We start from the raw sequence: 26,105 nt of genomic DNA, 5'->3' as shown, positions 1-26,105 counted from the left end.
AAAAGTCATGCAGCCAATCAAAATAAGGAGCTACGAGGGACGCAACCTATCCGGCACTATGCGTCCAGCGTGTGCTCGTAACCACGCTGGAACGCAAACCGGAAGTTGCGGACAGAGGCTTCCGCCCAATGCTAACCAATTGGAAGCGAGGAGTTGAGCATCAGGAAGCATTCGGCTTGTATGTGACCAAGCCGGGACGCATACATCCGCAACAGGGCTGTCGCCCAGCACCAACCAATTATAAAGGAAGGGGGGGGGGCGTTCCTGAACGGTGTATTCTACTGACCCCGAATGAATGGGAATTATATAAATTTTTAACCATAATTATAATCGAGCCCATAAAAACCATGCGTCCAAACAGACGCACATAAAGACAAAAAGAGGTCAGAAAACACTGCATGAGGCGCACACACACCAGCGCATATCTAAGGATGGCAAAATCTACCACCACCATTGAAGGTGATATCAGTGAAAGGAGATGCTGTTTGCTTTTTTGGCAGTTGGAAGCAGCTGTAAACAGCTGTTCTTTACCACAATGCAATGAGGTTCACAGACAGGAAACTGTCAGGACCCAGGTGCTGACATCATACTGGGAGGAGTTTCACCATAATATCAGCCATACAGCCATACAGAGCCCCCTGATGATCCGTTTTCAAAAAAGAAAATATTTCTCCTGGGAAAGGGGGTATCCGCTACTGATTGGGATGACGTTCAATTCTTGGTCACGGTTTCTCTTTAAATTCCATTTTATGAAAACCTGGCAGATTAGATAACATGGCTAGGATTTTTTTTAACCTGCTCATCTCATCAATAGTTGGCTCATGAGTTTGAAAAGTTTTGTGCAAAAAGCAGTTTCCTGTATAGATCTTATGAGCTGCAGAGAATTAGGGTTTCATTGTTATGTTTTTCTAGCTGATGACCAAGCGTTGCGCGGGTATGTATTTGGCTGGTGTTGGCTCCGCCTACTTTTTTTAAACCCTAACACAAATATTCAATGACTAAGTTTGTGAGCTTTGGGGTCCTTGGCATCAATAATTTGTATATTACCATACAAATTAAACCAGATTGGCTGTTTGGGGCTGCGCTTCTGTTCAGCACTTGAACCCCAGTCACCCAATGACCAACTGTAGCAGGTTTGAGGCATATGCTATTAACAGTGTAAAAATGGCAGATATTTAAATATTCCCCTTGAAAATCAACAGGTGAATTTTGATTGGCTATTATAGGCTCCACCCACTTCCACCCAGTGACCATCTGGGCAAAGTTTGAGAACCCTGCCATTAACCGTGAATTAGGGCTGCAGTTTACATTTTCCCAGGAAAATCTGTTTTTGACTCCACCCAGTTTTTGTAACCTGGACACACAGTCATTAAATGATGAAGTTTGTGAGCTTTCAGGTTCCTGGCATCAAAATTGTGTGACTGGAAGAAGTTTATCCAGCAAAAGAAATCTGATTGGCTGTTTGTGGCTCAGCCCAATTAGTGAATTTGAACCCCAGTCACTTAATAACCGACTGTAGCAAGTTTGAGAACTTTGCCATTAACAGTGTAAGAATGGCAGCAGTTTCAATATTCCCCTTAAAAATCAATAGGTGAATTTTGATTGGCTGCTGTAGGCTCCACCAAGTTTCCTGAATATTAATCTCAGTCACCCAGTGACCAACTGTGCAAACTTTCACAACCCTGCGTTTAACGGTGTTAGAATGGCTGCAGTTAACATTTTCCCAGTGAAATTTGTTTTTGGCTCCGCCCACTTTTGGACCTTGACACACAGTCACTCAGTGACCAAGTCACTCTGCCCACTTTTCCTGCATTTGTAACCTCAGTCACCAAGTGACCAACTGTGCCAAGTTTGGGGACTCTGACTTGATTACTGTGACAATGGCAGCCTTTTACATTTTTTCCATTGACCTGAATGGGTGAAATTTAATTTGCTGTTCGTAGCTCCACCCAGGTGTGCATGGGGGGGGGGACGGGACGCAAGAACCCCAGAACATATCATCCTCTGTATACCAAGTTTCGTTCAAATTGTTTTCAAGTGATACACACACACACACACACACACACACACACACACACACACACACACACACACACACACACCCGCACACACACCCGCACACCCCACGCACACCCCACGCACACCCCACACCCCCCCACACCCCCCCACACACACTACCCACACACACTACCCACACACACTACCCACACACACTACCCACACACACTACCCACACACACTACCCACACACACTACCCACACACACTACCCACACACACTACCCACACACACCACCCACACACACCCCCCACACACACCCCACCCCACACACCCCCCACACACACCCCACCCCACACACACACACCAAAGTACATACCATTAGCTCCTCCTGCCCCTCTCTGTCTGCCGCCGTTAGTGTAATCTTGATGTCAGGACCGGTGACTTGATTGACCCCTCCCCACCCAGACATACTGCGCCCTGTGTGCGCAGTATGTCCTCCCCTCCACTTCTGGCCGGCGCATAGCAAGCGGCTCAGAAGCATGCTGATCCCTCTGTCTCCTCTGGGCTGCGTGTGCGCTCCACTACACCAAGCGTCACATGATTAGCATGCAATATTTTTTTTCACTTGTGGTATCCTTTTAATGTGAACACTTGATCTGCATATACCAAGCATTCACATAATTAGTATGCACATATTTAAGTAATGTGATGTAAAAAGCATAAAACCTCTAATTCAGCAGATCAGAGCTTTGATACCGGGTATATTATTTGCTTATTAATTTACCAGAACTCAAACAGTGCCCCTCCCTAACACTCTAATATATCCCGTATATTTATACATACTTGGGGCTACCTCCCTCCCTCCAGTGCTTGGCACTGTACATACACATGTCTATCTCATCACATCATGTCACCTTAGGAATCCTTTAATTACCATTGACTTCAACCGAAAGCTTTCATCTTGAGAATTAGCGTTTTGAAAATTATCATTTTGAAATTTGTTTTTGAATTTATTATTTTGTAAATTATTTTTATGAAATGTATTGTTTTTATGAATTTACGTTATTTGCAGTGAAGGAAGGGGGTCTTAAAGGGAACCTAAACTGAGAGGAATAATGATTTTTCCTTTTTAAACAATACCAGTTGCCTGGCTGTCCTGCTGATGTCTTTAGCTGCAGTAGTGGCTGAATCACACACCTGAAACAAGCATGCAGCTAATCCAGTCTGACTTCAGTCAGAGCACCTACTATACATGCTTGTTCAGGGGCTGTTGCTAAAAGTATTCAAGGGAGAGGATCAGCAAGACTGCTAGGCAACTGGTAATTTTAAAAGGTAAAATCCATATCCTTCTCAGTTTAGGTTCCCTTTTAAGGTTAGACGGCGCAAAGTAGGGTTTTAAGATTACGTAACCGGAAGGGGGGGTTTAGGGTTAGGTGTCAGAAAGGGGGTCTTAGGTTTAAAAGTCAAGAAGGGGGGGTTTTAGGATTAGGTTTTAGGTGGGGGGTTTTAGGGTTAAGCATCAGGTAGTGGAGGTTTAGAATTAGGCATCAGAAAGGGAGTTTTAGGGTTAGGTGTCCGGAAGGGGGGTTTTAGGGTTAGGCTTCAGGAAGGGGGTTTTAGCATTAGGTGTCAGGTATGGGGGTTTTAGGTTTGAGCTTCAGGAAGGGGGGTTTCAGGGTTAGGCTTCAGGGAGGGGGGGTTTACAATTAGGCATCCTGAAAGGAGGGTTTTATGGTTAGGCGTTAGAATGGGGGATTTTATGGTTAGGCGTCAGGAAGGGGGATTTTAGAATTAGGCATCAGGAAGGAGGGGATTTAGGGTTAGGTGTCAGGAATGGGGGGTTTAGGGTTAGGTGTCAGGAATGGGGGGGGGGGGGTGTTTAGGGTTAGGCATCAGGAAGGGGGGGTTTAGGGTTAGGCATTAGGAAGGGGGGATCTTAGGGCTAGGCATTGGTAGAGGGAGGGTTCTTTGTGAGAGTTGGGTTAGGTTTAGTTGTAGGAAAATATTGGTAATATATACTAGTGTTTTACTATCGTCATTACCACTGTAAATATTTTTCCGTGTTCATTTGGCTCCCAATATTCAACATTATATATTGTTTAAACTTATATCAGCTTCACCCCACCCCCTTTTTGATACCGTTATTTTAACATATTTATTATTCTAATGGATATAAAGATGGAGAAACCATAAACAACATTGTTATAAACAATATTTTGAGATGTCAGCCAGGGGCTTAACTAGAAATCGCTGGGCCCCCTTGCAAAAATTTGGATGGGCCCCCCACATAGGTGCCAAATCGCAATGGGGCAGTGTTTCACTATAAAATAATTGTAATGGGACAGCGTTTCACCATAAAATAATTGTAATGCAGTAATGTTTCACCATAAAATAATCACAATGTGTGCAGCATTTCCCCAGAAATTAATCGTAAAGTGGGCATCATTTAACCATAAAATAATCCCAATGTGGGCATAATTTCACCAGAAAATAATCATACAGTGGGTATCATTTCACCAGAAAATAATCGCAATGTGGGCATCATTTCACCAGAAAATAATCGCAATGTGGGCCTCATTTCACCAGAAAATAATCGCAATGTGGGCATCATTTCACCAGAAAATAATCGCAATGTGGGCATCATTTCACCAGTAAATAATCGCAATATAGGCATCATTTCACCAGTAAATAATCGCAATGTGGGCATCATTTAACCAGAAAATAATTATACAGTGGGTATCATTTTACCAGAAAATAATCGCAATGTGGACATCATTTCACCAGAAAATAATTGCAACGTTGGCAGCATTTTCAGCAGAAAATAATCATACAGTGGGCAGCAGCATAACACCAGAAAATAAAAGCAACGTGGGCAGCATAACACCAGAAAATAATCGCAATGTGGGCAGCATAACACGCCAGAAAATAACCGTACAGTGGGCAGCATTTCAGCAGAGAATAATCTACGTTGTGGAAGGCTGATTGCTATTTGCTCCGGTTGCCATTCAGGCAGTAGCTACGCCTCAGCCTTCCACAACGCCAATGGAAGCAAAGGCCTAACAAACGCCTTCCACAACCGGAGTTGCGCACTTTACTTGAAGATTCCCAGTTTGTCGGAGACCTGATGAGGCTTCTACTACAGCTAAGTACTTTCTTTGGGTTATACAAATGATGCTCCTTTTTCTTTATTATCTGACCCTTTAATTTTATTTACCACTCTCCTGAGAGATCTAGCTCTCTCGTTCATATCCTCTTCAAAGACCGCGCTCACTTTTCGAGCTGCGTCATCTTGTCTAACACACAACTTATTTTGGGTGGGGGGACTCGGGGAGGGGGCGGGTTCAGCCTGCAAGATGGTCTCTACTCTATGCATATAACTCATGGTGGGGGAATAGGAGGCCTTCTGCTCTATGGGGTCGCCCTGCTTTACTCCAGTACTGGACATATTTTCGTCCCTGAAAGCTGCAGCTCAGGCTATTCTTTGATCCTCCTCGACAGTGTGATGACACCCTTAAAGAAAACCTGAACTGAACATTAAAAGTCAAAATAAACATACACAAGTCATACTTACCTCCCGTGTAGTCTACTACTCAATCTATTTTTCCTCTCCTGCGTCCTGTTAGTCCACTGTGATCAATGGAATTCTCCGTCCTCCATTTTGAAAATGGCCATTACACCATAACAGCTTCCTGGTCAGCACACTGTTTAACTGTAACATCGCCTACTTGAGCCATAGGGAAACATGGACACATCAGTTCTCCTCTCAGCTGTAACTGACAGCAACTGATATATAACTGACAGCAACTGATATATTTCAGTTCTGACAAAATGTTGTCAGAACTGGAAGGGATCACTGTAAAACAGCGCTTTGAGTCCCCAGGGAGAAAAGCGCTATATAAATATTATTGTTATTGTTGTTATTGTTGTAAAAGGAAAATGGTGAGCTTCTGAGAGGAACTGATGGCAAGGTAACTATGTAATGTTCATTTGAAGTTACCTCATGTGTTTATTTTAAATAATTTTACTCAGTACAGGTTCTCTTTAAACTGCTGTCAAGCCTGCCATCTCAACTGACTCCTCTCAATCCTCCACTCACCAGCAGTTACCGGGGCTTATTACCTTAGCTTCAGAAACGGGGGTCAAACGTTGTTCTACCTGAATGCTGTACAATTTTTTTTTTATTACAAACGGTTTCTCAATAGCTTATATGATAATCTGTATATCTTGCTGTTCTTTGACACTACATATGTGACCCCCCCCCCCCCCCCACCATATTCATATTGCATTGCGGGGAGAGAGAGCGTTAGGGGCGTGGCCTTGGAGCACATTGCTAAATCCACGGTCCAAGGCCTTTAGTTGCTTATTTCTCGTTAGTGTCACTGGACTATGTGCATTCTTGCGTGCTCTATTCCATAGTGCTTCCTAGGTGTGTCACGTTACGTATAGAAGGTCTGACCAATATCGCTTGATCGTGGTATATTGTCTTCCTTCAATATTTGGAGGGGGGTAATAGACTACTTCTCATACGTGCTTGTTCTTTTTTTAGTGCATTATATTAATGTGTGAGGCCGACATGCTGGTGCGCCTGATCTAGTCTTCGGAGTGACTTATGTCGTCCCTTGTCTTTAAAGAGGAACTGTCGCGAAAATCCTAAAATTTAAAACTCATACAAATAAGAAGTACAAGGTGGTATTCTCAGTCTACCACCTTGATAAATAATAAAAACAGACACTCCTAAAGTCCCCCATAGGGGGAAATACAATTATGCGCCACACAGTGGTAAATAAGAGGACGCCGGCATGCTGGAACACCTATGTGATCAAGGGTGGCTGTTTAAAGAGGAACTGTCGCGAAAATCTTAAAATTTAAAACACATACAAATAAGTAGTACATTACCGACAGGTTTTGGCCTAGCCCATCTTCTCATAGGGGGGTTTTCTGGGTTTTCTTTATTTTTAAAAGCACTTTGTGAATAGCAGTTGCTCCGTCCAACTGCCAAAACAGTGTGCAGCAAGCAGGGAGGCTGGCCAGCATCTTTGCATTAATCATTTTCAGGGAATGGCTTTATCCTACCTAATAAAAGCTAAGTGTCGCTGCGTCCAGCAGTTTTGTCCCTGTGTTCCAAGACAGCTGGGACCAGGGAGCTGGACAGGCGAGCGAGGTGGGCGGGTGCGGGCGAGCGAGGTGGGCGGGTGCGGGCGAGCGAGGTGGGCGGATGCCGGCGCGCACCTGCGACGGGCGCTCGGCAGGTGCGCGCGCATGCGGACTGGCGGTGGCCGTAGACCTAGAGCCCGTTTTTAAATTGCCTGGGTCTACTAGTAAAGAATAAAGGCCATGCTGAGAATCCCCCATGAAGAGATGGACTAGACCAAAACCTGTCGGTAATGTCAGATTTCTACTACCTACTGTAAGTGACAGCAACATAGGAGAGAAGTAATTTATGGCTCATTTTACTCTAGGAGAAATGTACTTTTTATTTGTATGTGTTTTACATTTTAAGATTTTCGCGACAGTTCCTCTTTAAACACCTGCCCTTGATCACATAGGTGTTCCAGCATGGCGGCCTCCTCTCATTTACCACTGTGTGGCACATAATTTCATTTCCCCCTATGGGGGACTTTAGGAGTGTCTGTTTTGATTACTGTCCACTGCACTCAAGGTGGTAGACTGAATTCTTGCCGTTCCCTACATAGGCAAATGCAGGGGGGGGGGGAGATTACAGCTGCCCAGAATCCCCCCCTCAGACCAGGGCTGGTACAGTGTCTGGGGTCAGGCACAAGTTGAGACACCAGGATATCTGCAGGTCTCCTGCAGCTCACAGCACTGCCACCTTTCTTTCCCTGCTACAGTTGACTTTGGCTGTAGCACTGCAGCAGGGTGTGTACAGAGCATGGAGCAGCTCTGGGGAAGTTAACAGTCGGGTATGAACACAGCCCTGTGCCCTGCTGTGTAAATGCTTCACTTTCCCCTTCATTAGCAGTCGGTTGACCTCATTATCTGTATCCAAACTGCTCCTATCCCGTTGTCGATCAGGAGCAGATCTGACATTTAGGAAATAATTGTCACTGGGGCCACTTCGCTGACCTGGCCCCAGTCCTCACCTCCTTGTTCAATCTCTCCCTTTCCACAGGCATCTTCCCCAAAGCATTCAAACAGGCCACTGTACTTCCTTTGCTGAAAAAAACCCTCACTCGACCCATCCCTACCCTCAAACTACCGCCCAATCTCCCTCCTTCCCTATGCTTCTAAACTCCTAGAACGCCTAGTCCACCAGCGCATTACCCAATACATCAACACCAATACCCTACTTGACCCCCTACAGTCTGGATTCCGACCTGCACACTCAACTGAAACAGCCCTCGCCAAGGTGGTCAACGACCTTACCCTTGCCAGGGCCAAAGGCAGTTATTCCATCCTGCTTCTCCTTGACCTCTCTGCAGCATTTGACACTGTTGACCACTCCCTCCTCCTCCAATCCCTACAGTCCATGGGCATCCATGGCCTTGCCTTGGCCTGGATCTCCTCCTACCTATCCAATCGCTTCTTCACCACTTCCTTTAATGGCTCCTCCTCAACCCCTGCCCCCCTCTCAGTTGGGGTCCCCCAGGGCTCTGTTCTAGGCCCCCTTCTTTTCTCCATATACACTTCCTCAATTGGCAAGCTTATCTCCTCCCTGGGCTTCAATTACCACCTTTATGCAGATGACACTCAGATTTACCTCCATACCCCCGATCTCTCATCCACCACCATAAACAAGGTCTCCTCGTGTCTCTCAGCAATTTCCTCCTGGATGTCAGCTAGGTTCCTAAAGCTTAACCTAGACAAAACTGAGCTCCTGATCTTTCCACCCCATGCTGCTGCACCCCTCCCAGATTTCCACCTCACAATCGACAACACAACCATTCTCCCTACCTCCCAGGCCCGTTGTCTGGGTGTCACCTTGGACTCTGACCTCTCCTTCATCCCACACATCCAAAACCTCACCAGAGCCTGCAATTTCCACCTCCGTAATATCTCCAAGATCCGCCCCTTCTTAACCCCGGACACGACCAAACTGCTCATCCATGCCCTCATCATCTCCCGCCTTGATTACTGTAACTCCCTCCTTTCTGGCCTCCCCCCTGAAACGCACTGCCCCCCTTCAATCAGTGATGAACGTGGCTGCAAGACTCGCGTACGTTAAAAAAGGGCGCCGGGAAAAAAGGGCGCAGGGTTTTAAAAGATAATCATGAATAACGTTTAAAAAAAAATTGTTATATTTCATTTAAAAATAACGTTTTATAAAGTTATAAATCATTAAATAATGTGTATAAAATCGGCAATTTTAAAAACGTTAATCTTCCCTGTTCAAAAATTGAAATTTATAATAACGTTTTATAAAACATTAATAAGAATTTTACTAAAGCTATACCTAACCCTACTCTCGCACAGAACCCTCCCTGTACCTACCCCTAACCCCTAGATCCCCCAGTTGGTGCCTAACCCTAAGACCCGCCTGTTGGTGCCTAACCCTAAGACCCCCCTGTTGGTGCCTAAACCTAAGACCCCCCTGTTGGTGCCTAAACCTAAGACCCCCCTGTTGGTGCCTAAACCTAAGACCCCCCTGTTGGTGCCTAAACCTAAGACCCCCCTGTTGGTGCCTAAACCTAAGACCCCCCTGGTGGTGCCTAAACCTAAGACCCCCCTGTGATGAGCATTAATAACGTTTTTAAAAAATATTCTACTGTTTTTCGTTTAAAAATAATGTTTAAAAAATTATAAATCATTAAATAATGTGTAATCATGAGAAACAGTTATAAAACATTAAAAGTCTCCAGGCGCCGCTTTTAAAACGTTATTTTTCTCCGGCGCCCTTTTTTCCTGTTGGGCGCCGATTAAACGATATTTATTATGGGAGTGAATGGCGGCGCCCTTTTTGTCCACCTGCCTCATGCGCCCAAATTTCCTGCTTCCGCAAGACTCATCCATTCTTCGCACCGCTCTGCATCCACATCTCCCCTTTGTGAATCCCTGCACTGGCTCCCTATCCGTTTCAGGATAAGTTTCAAGATTCTATGCCTGGCGTATAAATCTGTGCACAAAACCTGCCCTACCTACATCTCAGAGCTTGTTCACAAATATACACCAGGTCGCCCCCTCCGTTCCTCCAACGACCTTCGCCTCACCATCCCACGCATTTCACACTCCCATGCCCGCCTGCAGGATTTCTCAAGAGCTTCCCCCACCCTCTGGAATGCCCTTCCACCACCCATCAGACTTGCTCCCTCTTTCAACATATTCAAGCAAGCCCTCAAAACCCACCTCTTTATGATGGCCTACCCACCTCCTACCACACAGTAACTCTCTAAGGAATATTTAACAGCCCCCCCTAGTGTTTCCACCCCTCCCTTTAGATTGTAAGCCTCTGGCAGGGTCCTCCACTCCCTAGTGTAATCTACAGGATCATGTGCTCCTGTCCTATGACAGCCTGTACTTGTATTACTGGGCCTACCTATCCAGCCCATATTGCATGATCATGTATTTTGTACAATTTGTATGTATAACTTTGTTCTATGTGTATAACCCTATGTATGTCATCCTTGTATCATTGTATATATTTATTGTCCAGCGCTGCGTAATATGTTGGCTTTATAAATACAATAAATAATAATAATAATAATAATAATAGATCCTGTCAGTCGGGCAGGAAATTGCATTATGTGTACCCAGCATGATGTCCTACCATATTATTATACTGTATTGTGCATGGGAGACCTTTCAGGAATCCTCCCTTTGGAAATCCTGGGTTTGGCCTTGCCCTATCCCCCAAACTTTTCCACCCCTTCTCCTCCATACCCCCTCCCTCATCCTTCTAAAACTTAAAGCGCCGTGTGCAACTGCAGAACTCTATCTAAAAGTTCATAGACCTCTCATAGAGCCAGTATAATCCTTGAAGGTGTTCTAATAACCCTGATTATTTCCACACACAAGTGGTATAGCCAGAGATTTTGAAATCTCTTGAGGACTTTGCTCATGGGTTGGGAATCATTCTCTTAGTTTCTAAAAAGGTTAATGTTTGATGTATTACGGTCAGGCTGGGGGAGAGAGGGATCAGCCGGCTCTCGCGGTAGACAACGGCATCCCTAATAGCAGAGTCCTGCTTTTACAGGACAGGTTATTGGTTACGACCTACTACTTAAGGGTTCATCCCACGTTGAATATTAGACTTAAGTTTCGGGTTATGGTTGTCTTTTAAGTATTTTTGGTTATGTTGATTAAAAAAAGTGTTTCCTCTGGGAACTTTTCCCTGCCATACTCATCACTTTGAAACAAATCCATGGATCACTTAAAATTTTTGACTATTAACGCCAAAGGCCTTAATCACCCAGAAAAAAAGATGCATCCTCCTAAGAGATACATGGGCTCAAAGGGCACAGGTTGTCTTTATTCAAGAGACTCATTTCAAAGGATCTACTCACCCTAAACTACAAGATAGACTTTACCCCATTTCTTTCTATTGCAACTCCCCGATCTCTAAAACTAAAGGTACTGCAATACTTATCAGTACCTCTTTACCCTTCACTGTTACTGATACAAAAAAGGTTCCCTTAGGGTTAGGCCAAGGGTAGGGAATCTATGGCTCGGGAGCCAGATGTGGCTCTTTTGATGGCTACATCTGGCTCACAGGGGTTGATTCACTAAGCTACACTGCTCAAGCAGCACCACTTAGTGTGACAGTGCAAGTAACAATTTTCAAAGTAGGCACGCTACTGTTGTAGCTGTACACTACTAACTTACTCACGCTACCCCAAAACTAACGGCTGCTCCAATTGTCCCACTCTGTCTGGACCCTGTCAGGTCCAGTGACTTCATAGGACGAGATCCCCGCGCTTTGATTGGCCCAATAGGCTGCCTGTCACTTGATAGTGCGGGGATCTCGTCCTACTAATTGAATCAACCCTCAAGTCATCTAACTAATTGTTCAAGCTGTTAGTATTTCTCCTGTCTGGCTCTCGGGGAAATTGCTCATGTTGCTGAAACCCAAGAGAAGCTGAAGACATGTCTGACACTTCCGCTGCCCGGCGGACCAACTGTATACACCTCACCATGGCAACAGGGACGTGAGCCCTCTGCTGAGCATGCGCACTGTCCTAGTTTGAAACATATTGTATGGCTCTCACAGAATCACATTTTAAAATACGTGGCGTTTATGGCTCTCTCAGCCAAAAAGGTTCCTGACCCCTGCCTTAGGCAGATACCTACTCGTAAAATGTCTTATCAGAGGCAAGAAGTATACCTTGGGGTCCGTATATTCACCAAATACAGACCAACATAAATTCCTACAGAAATTCCTCTCTGCATTAGATATGTTTGACGAGGGCAGTGTCATCCTGGGGGGAGAAACGTTGCACGCACTCAAAGCATAGACACCTCCCATGGGAAAACAAGCTTCGCCTATGCCAGATTAAATAAAATAAAGAAAGCCCTACATGACAGACAACTGGTACATATATGGAGGGCAACACTCCCATCTACCAAAGACTACACATTCTATTCGGCAGTCCACGGTGTGCACTCCAGAATAGATTACATCTAGGGGGAAGGGGGTCTTACATCTGGGGAAGGGGGTCTAGCCATGTTTGCTGGGGGGGGGGGGATATCATGCTGGACACACTTGCTACTGGGGAATGGGGGTTGGATGGGACACCATTCCTAAGGGGATGTTAAAGTGAACCTCCAGACTAAAAATCTACTCAGCAGCACTGAAAAGGCCTCGTGTTTCTTTAATAGTTTCACAGCATCAGAACGGTTTTTCTTATCCAAGCCTCATTTTTAGCTGCACAGAAGAAAACTGCCCGGGCATTTTTCCCCTGGTGCAGTGCAAATCATGATGGGATTTCTGATGTTGTTCTGCTGTTTTGGTGCAAATGTTTTTTATTTTTATTTATTTTTTTTGAATTTGAGATTTGAAGCCTAGCGCGCGCAGCTTGGAGGGGTGATCAGGACACAGGTCAGTTGGAACTGTGTCTCATGCTCCCTGTCACCTCCTTTCAACCAAAAATATGGCTGCCCCCATGGAATCACAAACATTTGACTGTTCTTTTAAAACAGGGTGGGTAAGATATTATATTACCCATCTATTTGAATTAACATAACTAATGTAATTTAATGACATGTTTGTTTAGGCTGAAGTTCCCCTTATAACCACATGGCCCTGGTGGCCTCTGGACTCCATTAGAAAAGAACATCAGGCACTAGCCTGGTCTATATTAACATAGCCTTACTCCACTCTCCCTTAGCCTTGAAGGATACCCGAGATGACATGTGACATGAGATAACGGAAAATTGTATCTTACCTGTCCGTAATTTTCCTTTCCCAATGCTTTCATGTCATCACTCACCTTTGACCATCTACCTAGGCGTGTGATGACATGAAGCATAGGGAAAGCCATGTGTATGTACAGTGCCAAGCACACTAATAACTATGCTGTGTTCCTTTTTTTTTTTTTCTCTGCCTGAAAGGTTTAAAAATCAGGTATTCAAGTGACAGTTTCTGTCCGAGTCAGGATTGGGTCAGACCACAGCATAACCCTCGCTGATCAGTAATTACAGCCATAAACACTTCCCTAGCAAAAAATATCTTCTGAGAGCAGAAAAGAGATAAAGGGGGTCAATAGTTCATAGATTTGAGCTCTGGTATACTTCAGTGAATGTGTCACTGAGCAGAAACGATTAAACAGTAAAAACGTAAAATGTAGATTTTAAATATAAAATAAATCTTTGGGATTCTAAAGAAGTAATTTCTAGAAGAAAGAGGATAGATCTAATTGTTTAGCACATCAGTCAATTTTTATCTCGGTTGTCCTTTAAAGAGACTCCGACCACCAGTACTGCAAGGTACTTAAAGATGCATACATTTCTGTATGTGCTCTATTTTGTTTTTTTCATTTGACGCCTGAATTGCCATTCTACACCAAATAGGTTTTTTTTCGATTTCAATTTAAAAATCGCTGCTGCCATCTTGGCTGTGTTATAACTTCCAGGTCACCCCTGTCTTCTCTGTTAGAAAAGTGCATCACTGAATGAAGCAGGAAGAGGAAGTGACACGCATGGCCATTGCAAGAGGCTCCTCCAGAGGGGTCATAGCACGACTTTGTTGGAAGTCGTCTGGCCCTATGCATTTTATAGGGGCAATACCAGGGGGAGTTTGGATAAAACAAGTGGCTGGTAAGTGTGCTGACACACTTATGTGTTTGTGGGTATGCTTAAAGGCATACCCATGAGAGGTGCTCGGAGTCCCTTAAAGCTTGGTGTCCTCGCCCCATCCCCCGCTGGTGACACCCTAGCAACGCCACTACCTGTAGGGATCTAATCCATCCAATTGGCTCTGATGTGTATAAAAATGTTATTGTTATAAAAACTGTAGTTTCTGTAAACTACATGTGGCTTTGTTGGAAAAGATTCAAAGAATATGCGTGTATAATATAAAAGCCATTTAAACAAGCAGATTTGGGAAGTGGGTGATAGATCCACTTATAACAGAAAAAAAGTGTCTCATTGTGTAACTCGACAAACCCGAGTTCCTCTTTCAGTGAGAGGGAGCGTGGCTTTGACAGCTCTTTCTCAATTCTTTTTTTTCCCCTTTATTGTACAGCTGGCAGGACCCAGCCCTGTGACAAGCCAGCAGAGACAGGACCTCGTGGTTTTTTAAACAAATAAAAAAAAAAAACAAGCTCATAAAGCAGGCTTTCTCTACCAGGGTTCCTTGAGGACTCTGCAGGTGTTCCTTGGCATTTTGGAGGTCAGAATAATAATGAGCACAGAAACAGTATAATGAGTGGAAGTGGTGCCCGGATAAGTTCCGTGATCACAGAATAGCCGTGATTCATAAGCACTTTTTTTCCAGTAACCTCCAGGACAGGTCCACCATGAGACGACATAGGCTCCTCCCAGGAACAGGAAACGTCCAATTGAGTACTCTATAAATTTTATCAGACACCCTCACTCGCCAGTTGACGTTTCCTGTTCCAGGGAACAAGAGTGCTCTATGTCGCTCGCCGGTCTGTCAGGCCAGGTGTGCCAGGGACTGGGTTGGCGGCGTATGGTGGACCTGCCTGGAGAGGAGTTTGGATCCGGTTGGAGGAGCTGATTTCTTCTTACCTCCTCCAGAGACTGTCTCGGCTACCCTGGATGAGGTGGATCCGGGCACAGCATGCGGCGTCTGTGACTCCCCGCGTGGCGGAGGCCGTTGGTCGCGCCGGAAGTGACGGAGTGAGTGGTCCTGAGCCTCCGGAGGGTTGGCTGGATGTTGCCCACAATGGCGGCGCCCGGACGTTGGACTTCCGCCCTTACTTGACGTCACTTCCGGTCGCGAGGGTGAAGAGACGCCGGAAACCCGCATGGCTCGGCATTTCGTTTGGAGAGCGGAGCGGGATGGACGCTAAGCAGGAACCGGGAAAGGTGAGATTGGCGGAGGCTTGGTGACCTTTATGGTATGAGCCATACGCTAGTACGCCGCATCTATGCTGAGGTCTGTTTATACACAGAATGTATACATAGCACTATCAGTATAGCAGTATACGCGGGTTGTCTGCTTAGCGTCTTTTCTGAGGTCTGTTCATTGACATATTATTAGTTATTATGTATCTGGCAGATATCTGAAATCCGTGATTATAGTGGATTGCAATTATTTTATAAACATGGATTCTGCTATTTCGCATATTATAATCTGCTGTGGGGTATTTTTACAGATGTTGTTATATACAGATTAATATTGTATATTCTGTCTTGAAATACTAAATAGATTGATGAAGATCTTTTAGTCTATCTATTATGTATAGTTAGAACATATTCTAACTACACAATCATGGATGCCTTGTCTGGGTGATGGCTGTATTATCACTATTAGAGGTATATGCACCTGGGTGTCCTTCTTCTGTAGAGGACTTTAGGTGACACTGTGTTTTTTTATATGTTTTATTGTAGGGCACAGAAGCTACTGACCCTTCAAGGCCAAGAAGGCGGTGCCCGCTCTGTGACACAAAGCTTGCCCATAATTATGCCAGACAGTTTTGTCAACCTTGCCTAGTGAAGTTAGTTCAGGAACAGTCAGGCACATTACAGGAAGAAATTAGATCAGTGATGAAACAAGAGATGACAGATACAATTAAATCCTTGAAAGAAGCTCTATCAGAGGCTGTGAATCCGGCAGTGGAAGTAGTTACAGCATCAGCTGGCACAGCGGCTGGTACAGCACCTGAGCATAGTTCTGATCCGATACAGCCAGAACAACCGGGTAAACATAAAAGTAAATCAAATAAAAGAAGAGTGATCTCTTCATCAGAAGAGGAAGCTATGGAAGAGGATGAGGATAATGAAGGAGATGATGATGAGTCTGATGCATCCTCAGTAAGGAGTGTGGAAAGTCAGTCGGATCTTAAGAAGGTTTCTAGATTCAGATTTCCAGCGGATGAGACGGATGAACTCATTTTAGCTATTAATAACACTCTTAAAATAGAACCCAAAAAGACGGAAGAAATATCAATTCATGATAAATTATATCAGGGAATGGAGCCATCAGAACCACTGACATTCCCTGTTCACAAATCCACTAAGAATACTATAATGAGTCAATAGAAATTTCCGGATAGGAAATTATTCATGTCCAAAGGGTTTGTTAAAAGATTTCCATTTTCAGAGGGGGATATAAAGACATGGGATCGATGCCCCAGATTAGATGTAGCTTTCTCACAAGTGAATAAGGACAACGAGTTAGCATTTGAGGATCTGGGATACCTCAAGGACCCACAAGATAAGAGAGTCGAATTTGCTTTAAAGAAGGCCTGGTCTTCAGCTGGAGCTAACTTTAGGCCTGCGGCAGCTACGACTTGTGTTTCAAGAGTATTAGCCCTTTGGGTAAAGAAGGTTCAGGAAAATGTTGAGAGGGGGGCATCTAAAAAAGAAATTTTAGAATCATTAGAGGTTGTAGCCAAGGCTACAGATTATATTACGGATGCTGCAGCAGAAAATATTAGAGTAAATGCTAGAACAAGTGCATTAATTAATACGGCCAGACGTAATCTCTGGATAAAAAACTGGGATGGAAGTCAGGCCTCCAAAGCTAGGGTGTGTAATATACCTTTTGATGGAGAACTGCTGTTCGGAGCCCAGCTAGATGAAATATTGGAGAGAACTTCCGATAGGAAGAAAGGGTTTCCAAAGAAAAAGAAGTTTATTCAGAACAAAAGATTTTTCAGGAGAAACAGGCAGGATAATAGGGATAAGTTTCAACAGAGAAAGAAACCCTGGGCCATTAATAAGGAAGGAGCGAAAAGGAATTTTCTTTTTCGTAACACAGACAATAAAGAAAAAAAGTGACGCCAAAGGAAGAGTTGGGGGTCGGCTAATGCAGTATTATTCCCAATGGTCAAAAATAACAAAAAACGATTTCATTCTCAATCTGGTAAGACAGGGATACAAAATTCAGTTTCAATCATTTCCAAGAAAAAGATTTGTGGCGACTCCTCTTCCAAGAGACAAGGAAAGGAGATTCGCGTTGGTAAACCGCATAGAGAATATGGTGAAGGAAGAGGTAGTGGTCCCTGTTCCAAAGAGTCAGGAACACAAAGGATTTTACTCGACGATTTTCCTGGTACGAAAACCGACGGGGAAGTTCAGGTTAATACTCAATCTAAAGCCTTTAAATCCCTTTGTATCTTATCTAAGATTCAGGATGGAATCGATTTTTTCTGTAAGAAACTTACTGACCCCAGGATGTGTAATGACAAATATCGACCTAAGGGATGCATACTGGCACATCCCAGTAAGAGACTCGTCCCAGAAATTCCTAAGATTTGCGGTAAAGAAAAAGAAACTAGTTCAGCACTTTCAATTCAAGGTCCTACCGTTTGGAATATCGTCAGCTCCCCGAATATTTTCAAAAGTAATGGGAGAGGTAATAAAAGACTTTCACACAAAGGGGATTCTAGTTATCCCTTATCTGGACGACCTTCTGATTGTGGCAGAGTCGAACAAACAGGCAGAGGATCACACAGAAACGGTTCTAGAGCAGTTACAGAATCTGGGATGGATCATAAACTGGGACAAGTCGGTTCTTCAACCAACATCAAGAATACAATTTCTAGGAGTCTTGATAGACTCACAGACACAGAGACTTTATCTGACGGAAGAAAAAGTATTAAAGACAAAAAGAATTATAGTAGATTGCAAGGCAGATCCAACCATGTCAATAAGAGAAATCATGAAGGTATTAGGATTTCTAACATCAACTTCTCCAGCTGTTCAGTGGGCTCTAATGCACACGAGAAACCTACAGTTCTGGATGATGGAGAACTGGAGCAAGAAACAGGAGGATCTAGAGAAGACATTAACGTTACCGGAACTAGTTCTAAAGTCACTAGAATGGTGGTTGACAGAGAAGGTCCTCACAGAGGGAAGATTATGGAGTTATCCCACACAGAAGGTGGTGACTACAGATGCAAGCCTACTAGGATGGGGTGCACATTTAGAGGGAAGAATTCTTCAGGGTCTTTGGACAAGAACAGTAAGAAACCAGTCCTCAAATTACAGGGAACTAAGAGCAATAAAAGAATCTCTGATGCAGTCATTACATCTATTAAGGGGACAGCATGTTCAGATCAGGACAGACAATACCACAGCTGTGGCATACATAAATCGTCAGGGAGGAACGAGATCAAAAAAGCTTCTAGAGCTCTCGATGGAAATATTGATGTTAGCAGAAGAGAATCTCCTATCGTTATCAGCAATTCATCTAAAGGGATCTTTGAACAACATGGCGGATTTTCTAAGCAGACACAGACTATCGAATACAGAGTTGGAGATATCAAACAGGATATTCAGAGTATTAGTCAGGAAGTGGGGTCGTCCTCAAATAGACCTATTCGCGAACAGACAAAACACAAAATGCAAAAGATTTTATTCACTGAATCCCAGAGAGGGGGCAGAGGCAGTGGATGCACTGAGCCAGAAATGGGTATTCAACAAGGCGTATGCATTTCCTCCGATTCAGTTAATACCTCGGGTGTTACAGAAGTTGATACAGTCAAGGACTACGGTGATCATGATAACACCAGACTGGCCAAGAAGAAGTTGGTATCCAATACTTCTAAAGATGAGATTGGACGGTCCATGGAGGATTCCACAAAAGGAATCAGTGATCTTGAAGTCAAGAAGAGGCCCAGGTTGCATTCCAAATCTAAACCTGTCCGCTTGGCTTCTGAGAGGTCTCCTCTGAGAAAAAGGGGTCTTTCAGAGAGAGTAATTACGACAATATTAGACTGTAGAAAGAATATAACTCGTAAGATATATCTAAAATATTGGAAGACGTTCAATATGTGGCAGAAACAGTCAGGGTTTTCAGGTGATACTATTCCTATGGTTTTGGAATTTCTGCAGGATGGAATGGAGAAGAACTTAGCCCTTAGTACTATGAAGGTCCAAGTGGCGGCATTGTCAACATTTTTAGATGTTAAGTTAGCAGAGGATCCTCTTATCATTCAATTTTTTAGATCTATAGAGAGGAAGAGACCATTGGTTGTTAGGAAGATCCCTACCTGGGATTTATCCTTAGTCTTGGGGGTGTTGAAGAAAGAGCCCTTTGAACCATTGTCAGATATATCATTGAAGTTATTAACAATGAAAACGATATTCTTAATAGCAATTACGTCAGCCAGAAGAGTAAGTGAGATGGAGGCTTTATGTTGCGATGAACCATTCTGCACTATCTACAATGATAAGGTGATTCTGAAGACATGTGAAGAATTTCTACCGAAAGTATCTACGAGGTTTCACAGATCTCAGGAGATTACGTTACCTTCTTATAATACAGAACCATCATTGGATGTCAGAAGATGTTTGATAAATTATTTAGAAGCAGTAGCAGATATTAGAAGGTCTAGAGCTTTATTTATAAATACTATAGGGGCTTCTAAGGGCATGAAGATGTCTAAAAGAACAATAGCAAAGTGGATAAGATTATGTATAGAGGAGGCTTATAAGTTGACAGGGTCAAACTTATCAGGGGTTGTAAGAGCCCATTCTACTAGGGCAACAGCTACGTCATGGGCCTACAGAGCGGGCGCTACGCCGGAGGAAATCTGTAGAGCAGCTACGTGGTCAAGCCTTGGCACCTTCTCAAGACATTACAGGGTGAATCTGATGTCTGCAAGACAGCAATCCTTTGGAAGAAAAGTTCTGCAGGCAGCTAACCCACCCTAAATGGTAAGATTCTTGCCCATCTTCTCATGGTGGACCTGTCCTGGAGGTTACTGGAAAAACCCTATGTTAGTTACCTGGTAACTTCATTTTTAGTAACCTCCAGGACAGGTCCGTAACCCACCCTACTTAAGGGATATGTATGTATATATGTATGTATATATATATATGTATGTATGGGTATGTGTATATATGTATATATATGTTTATATTAATGATAATAATATGAATGACACCCTTGGTGTTACCTAAAGAACAGTTCTTGTGTTATACTGGCGAGTGAGGGTGTCTGATAAAATTTATAGAGTACTCAATTGGACGTTTCCTGTTCCTGGGAGGAGCCTATGTCGTCTCATGGTGGACCTGTCCTGGAGGTTACTAAAAATGAAGTTACCAGGTAACTAACATAGGGTTTCACTATTCCTCTTCCGAATCCGTGATCGATTCTGGATCATGGAAATCGGCCATGGAAATTCCGTGATTGCAAATATTTGGAATGCGGTGATGTCCTTTATTGCGGTGGAAATCCGTGATTAGGTCGTGATTGGGTGGAAATGGGCAGAATTGACATCCCTGGGCCAATCGGAGGCCCCCAGCCAGGCCCTAGCAACCAATCATAGGATAGGAGGCTCCGCCCTCCCCTCCTGTATATAAAGTGGAGGCCATTTCCAGAGCTCCGTCCTTGCTAGACTCTGTGGCACTGAGAGGATCATCTCCAGGCCATATTGTACATCAGCAAGAGCCTTTTCAGTCCTTACATTGCCCTTATACTGTATCTGATACTTGTATTCAGCTAGCTAGCCAGTGAGTGATTACTTAAGTTAGTTGTAGTCAGTGTAGTTGTCAGTGAGAGAGTTTACTGATTGCTGTGCTTAGTGCAGGCAGGTTCAACTTCACACGGATTCTACTGCGCTATTACTGTATACTTGTTAGCTAGCTAAGCCAGCCAGCCAGCCATTGATCAACTTCAGTTAGTTGCAGTCACTGCAACAGTTATTCAGTCACTAAGTTTAGTCAGTGACCTTGTACTTTGCTACCAGCGTGCAGCCGGTTAGTTTGCTGTGCGCATAGTACAGGAAGACCACGGCGCTGTCCACTGATTTTCCTGTTCTATTTTACTGTATGCAGTATTTTTTTTTTTTTTCTTTTCTGAAAAATCAGTTAAAGCCCCCTGTTATATTCCGACGGTCCCCAGGCCCACACACACGTATTGACTGTGAAAAGCAGCAAACGTTCTCCACCTCAAAATTTTGTGCATAGTATACAACATGTCTGGAAGGGGTCATGGGTGTAGCAGGAGAGGGAGTGCCATTGCCTCGGCCACTTCTGGGACTGGTCCACGGCCAGGGAGAGGGCGCTCAGCTGTAGAGGGTGCAGCAGAGAGGAGTCCATCAGCAGCACAGCCTGTGCAGAGTCAGCCGACACGGTGTCGCCCATTTTCAGCACCTTGGGTTGCCGTGTGGTCATTCAGGGGATAGACTCACAGGCATTGATGGACATGATGATGGAGGAGCAGCCCATCATTACTTTATCCCAGACCTCCGCTGTGAGCAGCACTCCCAGCGGCAGCAGCCCCACGCTTGCTGTGACATCCACCCATGGATGGGAGCCACGGATGCATGTAATTTTTTGGGCAGCATGATCATGCTGTGGTACCACCAGTAAGGTGCCATGGTCGTTATGTGCTGCCGCACTGACCGCTTTAGTCCTCATCCTGCTGCCGATGATGTTCTATTTCACTACTAAAGTCTGTGTTCCCGCTGCCAGCGGCCACGGACAACTCTGCTGCCATGTCATTGCTATCGCTACAAGGAAGAAAATTTTTTTTTTTACAAAAACCTCTCTGGGTGTTTTTGTGGAGTCGGCCACTCATCCTCCTCCAGTGGTACCATCACCACCAGGTGCCATTGGGACTCGCATACACCTCTGTGATTGCTTAAAGAGACACTGAAGTGAATAAATTTCCCACTTTTCCTAACCCTAACACACAATTACTCAATGACCAAGTTTGTGAGCTTTGCGGTCTTTGGCATCAATAAGAATGGCTGCAGTTTACATTTCCATTTTCGAAAAAAAATAAAAGTTCTTTTTGGAATTTTTTTGTTTAAGTTGTAGCCCCTTAGCACCTTTTTTTTTTATAATTCATGCAATTTGGGTGGATTGTAGCATGTATGGGGGCCTTGCTATTAGCTATAACGCTTTTCTGTGATAACGGAAAAATACTGAGTCTAATTCGTGAGTCCGTCTCAAATCCGGAATTTAATCACAGAATTTCCAAAATGTTTTAAAATCGCGGCCGAATAGTCGAATCCATGATTGGGGGTATCCGAGCATCACTGATGAGTGGCAGTGTAATAGGGGGTAGTGAAATTAACAGCCTCGCCTACTTTTAAAGACCACGTCTCCAGTAAATAAATGCAGGGGTTCCTCAAGATTAAAAAATTGTTTTCAGGGGTTCCTTGAGATCCAAAAGTTATTTGCAAGGTTCCTCCAGGGTAAAAAGGTTGAGAAAGGCTGTCATAAAGTATACTATAGTTCTGTATCTTATCAGTCAATTATTGGGAGCCATTTTTTCTTTTCAATGCTCTAGCAAGTGAGCACAGACAGTATCTAATGCTGGGAATACACGGCCCGCTTTTGAGCCATTAGGATGGCTTGATAGATCATTTCCGACATTTCCGATCTCCCGCCCGATCGTTTCGCTGCTCGATTTCGGATTGCAGTGAATGGAAAAAATTTTAAAAACCGAGCGGAAGATAAGAGAATTGACTGCGGAATCGAGTGGCGAAACGATCGAGCTGTGTATGCCCAGCATCAGCTAGATCACAATGCACAGTGTGCGATATGAAGGGATTTGCATGCAATAATCATGCAACAGCTTGCCCAGGAAGCATAGGGCTCACCATTTAATGCAGGTACAGGCGGGAGGAATGGAGCCGGGTTAGTGATTCATGTTCGCTGTGCTGCAATTCAGCAGCATAGTGTGCGCAGAGTGCCCGCTCCTTTCAAGTTCCATGGTTGTACACCTTAAGGTTCCTGACATTTTTGACACTTTAGCTGTGTCGTTTTGATACAGCAGTAACTTTGTAATTATCTATGCCATCCTAGTGATACATGTCTTGTTTTTTTCAGTACAATCTAGGCTTTCTTCTCCCAAAACTATTTTGTTTTATAGTCCATTTACGGGGAAAAATTAGGCGTAAACGCAGAAAACAAACCTTTGTTTTCATTTTTCCCCCTCCCTAATTTTCACATCTCATGTCCCACAGTTATAAAACATTTACAAATAAATTATTTGGCCCTTCCCGATTAAAATGATACCCCATATGCCACATTTTACTTCTAGCTGAGCATGTGGTGGACCGTTATCCCCAGTCTGCGCGTCTGTGAAGATCGAATGTGTTCGCTAGGGCGAAAGTTCAGGGGGCATAGTGCTGTACAGATGCATCGCTAAACCATGGCAGAGCATTACATCTGTAGAGCATTACACCTGAAACTTTTGCCCTAGCGATTGCATCCGATTGCTACTGGTGGCAGTCATTAAACGTTTATAAACAGGCATAGGTTTTGCAGAGGTTCATAATGGGTTAATAGGCTAACTTTGGGTTAAAAGTTATAGGGGAATTAAAAAAATATATACTTTTTTACTTTATTGGCTCATGTCACTTTAATTTTTTTTTTTTTTAACTTTTACAACTTTTTTTTTTCTAAGTTGCTAACAGCAACAACCATTCACAGGACCATTCACGTGGCCGTGCACAAGCATGCACCGCTCAGCTAATGTTAATGGATGGGTAAAATTCCACTGGATCGGTTGTGATCACCAAAATTGCAAATGCAGGACATGCAGCATTTTTGAGCGTTTAGCGATTAGCGTTTCTGCAATGTAAAGTATATAACCGCTGGCATAATCGCTCATCAAAACCTACACAGAGCGATTTTGCTAGCATTTTTACATTACTGCACACTGTAACAAAATGAAAATTAATTGAAAAGACCAATCAGAATTAAAAATGGTAATTGCTACACAACCGCTGGCAAATTTAAATATTATAAAATCGCTACCCAAAACGCTCATGAAATCGCTTACAAAACCGCTCATACAAAAGGCTACCGATTGCGATTAGCAATAGCGTTTTGTAGTGGGTTCCAGGCCTGAGACAGGTTCCTACTTTAATAGTACCTCTTCCACAATTACAGCATACCTATGGTGGAACGGACTGGATTCCATTCATCCTATGACCATTTATGTCTAGGTGTTTGCGAGTGACAATCATTTCAAGCGGACCTGAACTCAGAACTTCCTCTCTGCTCTAAAAGATAAGCAACAGCATAATAACTTTTAAAGAAAAACTTTTTTGTTGCAGCCGATACAAATCCTGCAATAAATCTGCAGTGTCTACTTCCTGCTTTCATGGAAGCAGACCTATTGTTAACATCCTCGGTTCACAAATTAGCTGCTCTGCCGTAGCAGAGGAGATTTCCTGAGCTGATACAGCTGAGAGATCAGATTATGGTGGTTATATGTCTCAGATGAGGGGGAATTAGGCTGTGTTACCACTTGTTCCGGACCACCTGCAGCCAGCGGGAGCCCACCGTCCACCGTGGTCTAACTTTAGCCCAGAGCAGATGCACGCCACAATACGCTATATGCAGGGCCAGATTTAGGCCAAGGCCACCTAGGCCATGGCCTAGGGCACCACAGGAGGAAGGGCACCAAAGCAGCAGGCTAAACTGGTGCGGCATTTGCAAGCTTACGAATGCTGCAACGCAGGGAGATCAGGCGAGCTGCCTGTGTAGCAGTCAGTGCTCTCTGTGTACGTTTGCATTGAGGCCGGCGGCTATGGACTTGGGCAGCATTGGAGATGGAAAGAAAAATGAAGCTTCTGCACTGGAGAGGAGTGGAGAAATGAGTGACACTGATGGCTGCTGTGGTGTGATGGCGAGCTGGCTACCTATACTGAAAGGGGGGGGGGAGGAGGGATTAAGGGAGTCCACTGGCCACCTATACTGGAGTGAAAGGGGGGGGGGGGGGGGGAGTCATCTGGCCACCTATACTGGAGTGAAAGGGGGGGGGGGGAGTCATCTGGCTACATATACTAGAGGGAAGGGGGACGGGTCATCAGGCTGTCTATACTAGAGGGAAGGGGGACGGGTCATTGGGCTACCTATACTAGAGGGAAGGGGGAGGAGTCACCTCGCTACCTATACTGAAGGGGAACAGTGGCCTAGGGTGGTAAAGAGTACAAATCCGGCCCTGGCTATATGGAGGAAAGCATCAGTATTCCCAGGATTATTGTAGACTGCGCAGAAGTGCGGTCTGCTTACTGCATTGGATCCCACGGATCTGATGCAGCGTTACTAGTGTGAACGGTTCCAAATTTATAAAATAGGAGCCATTCCCTGTGGAGTGGAGAACGGCCAAAAAATGTCCATTCCTTGTGGGAACAGAGTCTTAGGGCTTGCTCACACTATGCGCATTTGCGGGGGGTTTAAAGCACTTTAGAAATCGCCCCAAAAGCGCTTGGTCAATGATTCCCTATGACAGTGTTCACATGTGCGCGTTTCAATTTTACTAAAATCACAAGCGCGCTACATGTACCATTTTCTGAGCGCTATGGCTCAATGGAAAGTATAGGGAAATCACAAAGCACTTGAAAACCTAATTTCCCCTCCTCCCTCTTCCCCTCTGCCTCTGAAATCTCTGGCTAGTAACACCTCCCCCTCCTCCTGCCCAAACTGAGCTCCCATGAGCCCTTGCTACTGCCTGAAAATGCCAAGGCGCTCTGAAAAGCTGTGGGCGTGGCTTGTTTCGTTTATAGGGAATTCGAGTATTAAAACAAAACAAAGTATTTGGCTTGAGGAATGCC

General features: G+C 44.3%; 1 protein-coding gene across 3 annotated transcripts in view; it reads left to right on the top strand.

The window, feature by feature from the left end:
* LOC137528772 (N-acetyllactosaminide alpha-1,3-galactosyltransferase-like) overlaps positions 1-26,105 on the top strand; it is a 158,296-nt gene that overhangs the window by 80,479 nt on the left and 51,712 nt on the right. The window contains exon 1 of one of the 3 annotated variants that reach the window (XM_068250337.1): positions 15,085-15,441. The exons of 1 other annotated variant lie outside the window; for it this stretch is intronic. In XM_068250337.1, coding sequence (XP_068106438.1) covers positions 15,172-15,441 — 270 coding nt within the window. In that variant the 5' untranslated portion in view covers positions 15,085-15,171. Of the gene's footprint in view, positions 1-15,084; positions 15,442-26,105 lie in introns of those variants that run through there. One more of the 3 variants, XR_011023462.1, reaches the window with a different exon arrangement.

This window comes from Hyperolius riggenbachi, chromosome 8 (genome assembly GCF_040937935.1).
Source record: "Hyperolius riggenbachi isolate aHypRig1 chromosome 8, aHypRig1.pri, whole genome shotgun sequence".
Classification (NCBI taxonomy): Eukaryota; Metazoa; Chordata; class Amphibia; order Anura; family Hyperoliidae; genus Hyperolius; species Hyperolius riggenbachi.
Note: the sequence above shows the minus strand (reverse complement) of the source record. Positions and strands in the feature narration are given on the sequence as shown.